This window comes from Chanos chanos, chromosome 15 (assembly GCF_902362185.1).
Source record: "Chanos chanos chromosome 15, fChaCha1.1, whole genome shotgun sequence".
Taxonomy (NCBI): domain Eukaryota; kingdom Metazoa; phylum Chordata; class Actinopteri; order Gonorynchiformes; family Chanidae; genus Chanos; species Chanos chanos.
This window is the reverse complement of record NC_044509.1, coordinates 1,307,091-1,314,590: the sequence shown is the minus strand read 5'-3', so window position 1 is coordinate 1,314,590 and position 7,500 is coordinate 1,307,091. Positions and strand designations below refer to the sequence as shown.

General features: G+C 44.1%; 1 protein-coding gene across 2 annotated transcripts in view; it reads right to left on the bottom strand.

The window, feature by feature from the left end:
- The window catches only part of ephb4a (eph receptor B4a), a 33,314-nt gene extending 26,377 nt beyond the window's left edge, over nt 1-6,937 (bottom strand). For both annotated transcript variants that reach the window (XM_030792345.1, XM_030792346.1), the window contains exon 1: nt 6,040-6,937. In XM_030792345.1, coding sequence (XP_030648205.1) covers nt 6,040-6,118 — 79 coding nt within the window. In that variant the 5' untranslated portion in view covers nt 6,119-6,937. The remainder of the gene's footprint in view (nt 1-6,039) is intronic.
- Nucleotides 6,938-7,500: the final 563 nt, after the last annotated feature.

Sequence of the window (7,500 nt, the reverse complement as noted above, 5' to 3'; positions counted from 1 at the left end):
TTCTCTTTTCATCCACATACAGTCACATTCTTCCACATACAGAAGAAAAACTGGCGTAAAACGTTCTCTTTCTCTCTCTGATAAAGGTTTTTTCACTTCAGTCTAAACTGCAAACTATTATTACTCTAAAATGAATCCATAACACACTTCTCTTCTGGCCAGAAAAACTGCACGGGTAAAGAGAAAAGGGAGAAACACTGCACAAGAGAAGAGCAGAGGAACTGGGTACAGGCGAATTTTGGGTGATTTTGGTGGGGGGGGGGGGGGATGTGCTTGGGCGTAACCCGTCTGCTCTGCATACGAACACCCTCTCATTCTCTCATTCACTGCTCAGCTGCTGATTCAGAGTACACATCTGGACTAATGGCTTCATCTGGACAAATCTGATCTGTGGCTTTACTCAGTATGAAGTCTACATGGTAATGGTCTTTAAGGGAAAAGCAGCAGGCCAAGACCACAGGGGAATAACTCACTAGCTGGCTAGCTGACTCAAAAACCAGCTGGCCGTGAACTCTGATTGGCTCTGAAATAATAAAAGGGGCTGGCCTATTGGTCCTGCTAACTGACAGACACAGGCACAAGAACAGGGTAAAATGTGTCTATTATTGGGGGAAATTAGACTTAATGTCAATTTTTGTATTAAACATTCATGTGGAATTTTGTAAGGATTTCCTTCAGGGTGTTAGTAATGTTTGTAACTGATGCAGGGCCAGTCTGAGCTGTGTAGTCATTCTGTAAAGCACAGGTTTGGGTTTAGTAAAGCTCCACAGTATTGTGAGGCGTAACTCTGGGATTTACTGTTCTATGTGTAGCATTTATGAAAGCTACGGAATTCAGAAAATCATCAAAGAGTAGTTTATTCAAGTGTGTGTGTGTGTGTGTGTGTGTGTGTGTACTTTTCTGAAGTTTTGCTTGTATTGGCACTGTATTTTTGCAATGTGCAGGGAATCATGGGTAATATGTAAAATCCCAGAATCATATTTAGCAGTTCAGTAAGAGGCTCTACCGGTGTGGTCTCACTCTCTCTTATTGACACACACACACACACACACAGACACACACACATACACACCCACACACACACAGACACTCACACACACACACACACACACACACACACAGACACTCACACACACACACACACACACACAAAGAAAACATATTTGTGGCAATTTGCCATTCCCTCTCATAATCTGGATTGTGTCACCCTCTCCCTTTGAAGCCTGTATAAATGTAAATCTGTAAAGATGCCTGTATAAACAACACACACACACACACACACACACACACATTGTGTGTCTATAGACCATTTAATAACATTATTTTGCCATATGGTGTCTCACACACACACACAGAGGAAAGAGAGAGAGAAACACATGTGCACTCTCTCACACTACACTCTCACTCATTCTCTCTCCCTCTCTTATGCACAAACACACACACACAGACACACACGCGCACACTATCATTGAGTAGTACTCAGAGGGAGGTGGCTGTTTGCTGTTGTAATAATGTGAGTGTGTTCAGTCCCATTCTGTCCTCCCTGTGTGAGTCTATTTATTCTCTCTTTCATTCACCTCATCTCTCCAGCCCTTTTCTTCTCACTCCGGTCTGGGATGGAGGAAAACACTGCCTGTCCTGCCTGGTCTAAGACAGATGTGTGTGTGTGTGTGTGTGTGTGTGTGTGTGTGCGTGTGTGTGTGTGTGTTATAAACTATGTCATGGTGACTTTCCTGAACATCTCTGATATGCATCCTCAGCCCTGGCAGAAGACCCACATTTCAGTGACTGTATGTATTAAAACACATATATTATCATTTTAACTGAATGTTAAGAGCCAAGAACCATGAAAACAAGGTGTTGTAATGCACTAATCAGATGATTACAGCCTGACCAATCAGATGATTACAGCCTGACCAATCAGATGTTCCGGTTGCGGTTTGAGGTGTAGAGAGTCTGTTTGTCTGTCTGACTGGCAGAAGTTTCCACACTGAGCACAATTCACCATCGCCCTGATAACTGGTCACTGGTTTACTCTCAGAATTCACCATCGCCCTGATAACTGGTCACTGGTTTACACTCAGAATTCACCATCGCCCTGATGACTGGTCACTGGTTTACCCTCAGAATTCACCATCGCCCTGATAACTGGTCACTGGTTTACCCTCAGAATTCACCATCGCCCTGATAACTGGTCACTGGTTTACTCTCAGAATTCACCATTGCCCTGATAACTGGTCACTGGTTTACCCTCAGAATTCACCATCACCCTAATAACTGGTCACTGGTTTACCCTCAGAATTCACCATCGCCCTGATAACTGGTCACTGGTTTACTCTCAGAATTCACCATCGCCCTGATAACTGGTCACTGGTTTACTCTCAGAATTCACCATCGCCCTGATAACTGGTCACTGGTTTAGACTCACAGCTGTTCTGCATTTTTTTCTTTTAACGGCCTTTTTCACACCTGACTACCGAACCTTATAAATGTCAGATTTCAGACTAAATATGCACCCAGATCATGAGGTTGTTTTATTATCTTATCGAACACTAGCCTAGGCGTTCACACAGTTTCAGAGAAAGTGAAAAACCGTAACAATCCCTCTCTCCTCACACATTTGGATGTGTGAAGTGCTATTTATTTATTCAGCACTTTCTTCATAAGAGATCAATGAATGTCTTTTCACTGTTTTACAGCTCAAACACGCTCTCTCAGTGTGTGGGTGTGTGTGTGTGTGTGTATGCTTGTGCGCTTCAGTGGGTACTTGTGCACTGAAAATATTTGTGCACTGCACACTGTTGTTCATTTGTGTATATTGCTTGCAATGCCTGATTTGTGTGTGTGTACGTGTGTGTGTGTGTGTGTGTGTGTGTGTACGTGTGTGTGTGTGTGTACGTGTGTGTGTGTGTACGTGTGTGTACGTGTGTGTGTGTGTGTGTGTACACGCAGATTTTTGCTCTGTTGCTCTCTCTCACTCTCACCCTCTGCACTGACTGAATGAGCACTAAGGTGACAGGTCCCCTCTTGTCCTAAATTGTAAAGCGCTCTCTCTCTCCCTCTCCCTCTCCCTCTCTCTCTCTGTCTCTGTGAGAGGGGTGTGGGAGGATACAGAGAGAGAGAAAGAAACAGGAGAGGAAAAGAAAGAAAGAAAGAATCAAAGAAAGAAAGACAGAGAAAGAGGGACCTTGAGGTTCTCCTCTTAGCCAATCACTGCCATTGATGCATGAGCCAATGAAAAGCCAGGCAGGGGGAAAAGAGGAGAAAGGTGTGAGGCAAAAAGAGGAGAGAGCTGAAGCAGGGGGGGAGGTCAGAGAGGTATGAGGGGGAGCGCTGAGGAGAAAAGGGAGAAAGGTACAGGGGGAGAGCGGAGAAAAGAAAAGACAGGTGTGTGTGTGTGGGGGGGGGGGGGTGTTTGGACACTCTGAGTAAGGACTGATGGAGGACGACCATCAAGACTGTTAGTCTGGCTCTGAGGGTTTGGACTCAGGAATCAACAACTACACATCCCTCCCTCTCTCTCTCTCTCTCACACACACACACACACACACACACACACACAGAATGCTGAGGTGCAGAGAGTCAGATGAGTGTAGTGACACAGAGCTGCCTGTTCAGAACTGCACAAAGCTAATCAGTGGATTAACACAGAGAGAGGGGGGTGCTTTAAATGCAAATCCTTGTCTTATAAAAATTGGTTCCATTTAATGGGATTTCAGGGAAAAGATGAGCATTTCCACAGCAGGGACACAGGAGAGGAGAGGAGAGGAGAGGAGAGGAGAGGAGTCACCACTGCAGCCTTGGCACAGAGAGAAAAAGAGAAAAGAACAAGCGAGTGAGAGAGAGAGAGAGAGAGAGAACTGAACAAGAGAGAGAGAGATACAGAGAGAGAGAGAGAGAATGAGGGAGAAGATGAATGAATAATACTATAAAAGACTGCCTGTTTGTCTGTCGTCTGTCAGAGTCTGGGATAGACTCTGTGTTCATGCACAAAGAGGGTGTGTATGTGTGTGTGTGTGTATTCTGTTTCTCTGAATGGTAAATTTATGAAACCTACAGTTAAAATGTCACTCAGTGAGACAGTGAGAGGAAAAGCCGGAGCTGAGCTGTGTGACAGTGGGGAGGCAGAAGGCTGGGAAGACTAAAGAGACAGTTCAAAGTGCCCATACACTGCACACAGAATCACAGAGAATGACTGAAACTCAGAGAGCACAACACATTCTCTCTCTCTCTCTCTCTCTCTCTCAGCTTTAAAGAGAGCGAAAGGGGATCAAGACTAAGTTTAATCCAGGAAGATTTGAGATTTTTCTTTAGAGTCAAACCCAGAGGCTAAAATCCAATCTACCCCCCGCAGTCTCTGTTTTTGACTTCTCCAAATTACTCATTACAAAACCTGCCCACAACTCGCTTTTCTTCCATTCCAGAGAGAGCAAAGGAGGGGGAGGGAGAGAGAGAGAGAGAGAGGGGAGGGCAGACTAAGGACTCTGACACACTCATTAAATAGGCCAGTGCCCACACTTTTAACTACTTTTATACTTTAAAATGTTGTAGTCAGAGTAGAAAAAACTTCATTCAGGCATTAATTAAAGGTCTGTAACACGTCCAGGTGTGCTACTATTAGCCCTGTGTCCGACTCGGTTTCGCGAACCAACGTCAATCAAAGAAGCGGTTTGTCTGTCACTGGCAAATCATTTTGAATTCCGGCCGCCATTATCTCTTTAATACGATCCACTACCCCCCAACTGATACTATTAACGGGCAGTGGTTGATCATGCAGGCGGGTTAACTGATTATAGATTAGGGGGCGACAACGCGACGGGCCGTGTTTAAATAACGCTTGCCGTTCACTCCGTATCGATTGGCAACGCAGTGGTGCCCACTTGTGACACATTTAACATTCGCACCTGGGAGAGAGAGAGAGAGAGAGAGAGAGAGAGAGAGAGAGAGAGAGAGAGAGAGAGAGAGAGAGAGTCGTCTTAACAGAACAGGTCTAATTCTTGTTGTCTGTAGGCTTTTTGTGAATGCACTTTGCAATGGCAGTAAGTAGCCTAAATGCATGACGTCTAACCTGCATGTACGTTGCCAGTTTAGACGGCATGATTTTTAAAGCTCTTCTTCCCTATCTTTGAGCAAATCTGTCTTTCCCATTCTCGTCTAAACTAGGTGCCGCCCGCTGTTTGGATAAAGGAAATGAAATCGGATTAGTTTACCGATCTTTTCAAAACTCAAAGAAGTCACCAGACGGTGGAGCTTATTTTAATCACTAAAGATGATAACGATTGCCGCTTCAGCACCGTAACGACGTCAGTAAATGATTAAAGATCATATTACCGATGATAATTCGGACAGATATCCTACATACAGACATGAAGGGTTTGGTACGTCACAGAATTAAACAAATCCCACGCTAAAACAGTTTTACAGATTAAATATCATGCTAAAGCGAATTTATGATCACTGATAAACTCGAACGGGCAGAAAACACACAGGTTCAACCAGAAACGGTATGACGGTCTGGTGCTGGAAACCTCTGGGAAAAGTCTACAGTGTTTCAATCACAATTATCAAATTTCATGGCGAGTTTAATAAAAGACATATTTCAACGCATAAGGTAGTTACTCCACACACACACACACACACACACACACACACACACAGCAAGAGAGAGCGAGGCAGACGTTAAAACCTATCTCCCGTGTACAGTACGCTGTATACTATTCCACAGACCTGCGTCTCGAGGCTTTTTTCGCACTGTGTCTTCTAGTGTTTATCCTATAGGTCGGGATAGTGATTACGGCAGGAACGGTCAGATACTGATTGATTTTCATTATATCCACATAAAGTTACATAATCACGAAGACATAAGACAAAGGCAACCAGCAGTCACCAATTTTAAGACCTTATTAAGCTACCTATGGTCTATTTCAATAACCATTATTACAATTCTCCCTCTCTCACACACGCACACGCGCACAGATACTTGACGTCTCTTATCGTACAGGTGGGTTTGTGAACAAATGTAAAGTCTGCATTGCTTACCTTCTTCGGCCAGCGATGTGAACAGGCACTCCAGTATGATTATCCATAAACCAGCCACATTCCTGGAAAGCAGCTCCATTTCGGCTCGATAGCCTCCCAAAACCAAAATCCTTTAACGGCGCGGTGTGTGTGTATGTGTACGGTGAAAAATGTCTGTTAACACGGTTAGTGTGTTGTAGTAGTGGTCAGCTCGTTCGTTCACCCATTGACCGCCCCTCTCTCCGCATCTGGACCGGACAAAGCCCTCGGCACAATCACACGGCTGGGTGCAAAAGAACTTCACGGCAAAACCAACACCACACAGAACCCTGCTCAAAAACGCGTTAAAAAGGCCGAAATCTTTACCATATACTATCTGAGCAAATGATCACTGTCATTCCAAAATATTACATATTGCTACAAAGTTTCAACAGTTTTCTTATCTTATAGCCACATAACACAAGAAAACTCCAGATTTCATGATTTCTAAATAAAAAAGAACGCGTTGTTTGTTTAGTGGCGATTTCCCGGTATAAAAACACGTCGTATCTCCGACTGATCTGGGCGATCTTTGTAAGCTAGTTTTCCCACTTTGGTCCCGATTTTTTCATAACATTTTGCAAAACACGTCCCAATCAAGCTAATCTCTGCACAGACATCATTTTCGAACAAAAAGAATACGTGTAGCCTGTACACAGAGATATTGCCTCTGCCTCTAAAATCCAGAAGCCACTAGGTTGTTTTTCCCCCAAAAGACTCCGTGGTTTCCGTCAGCAAACCTGACGAGTCCTTTGTATCTTAAAAATACACCAAAAAACTGAAGTCGGTGGGTGATTACAATCAGTCATTCCGTCGCGAAACGGAGTTCTCCGGTGACACACGCAACGAAGCAAAGTCAGCCGTCTCTTGATTTGCAATCGCAGCTGAAAATGTAAATCCTTTGCGTTTTGCAGGTACAAAAAAAATATACAGGAAAAATGAGAAACTTGTTATGCACCATCCACTTCGCTGGCCGTGCGCGTCGCAGCTCGCCAATGCTCAACCCGACTGGAACTGCACCAACCTACCTCTTCTCTCCCACAAACCCCGCCTTGATTCACACCAATCTCGCGTAACATTGGTCATTTCTCCCTGTCCATCAAAAGACATGAGTATGAAAAATGATATATCCTCTAAACCCCATTTTTTGGTGTTGGTCCTTATCATTTGCAACCTTGGGGACATAACCACGTCCATTTACCTCCGCTTCAGCGTAGGCTGAGAAAATGTGTCTTTATCTCGCTGCTAATGCAGCATAGTCTGTTTGATCAGTCCTTGATAGAGCGCTGCTGTGTGCTACTATGAATCTTATCACTAACGTAACCCGGTAACTGGCTATTAGAGAAGAGATTAAATTGTGATCAAATATTTGGACAATTCCCGTTCCCAGGGTTTAATATTTAATTGCACTTTGCCTTTCAATCACTTTCAGTGCTTTATAAG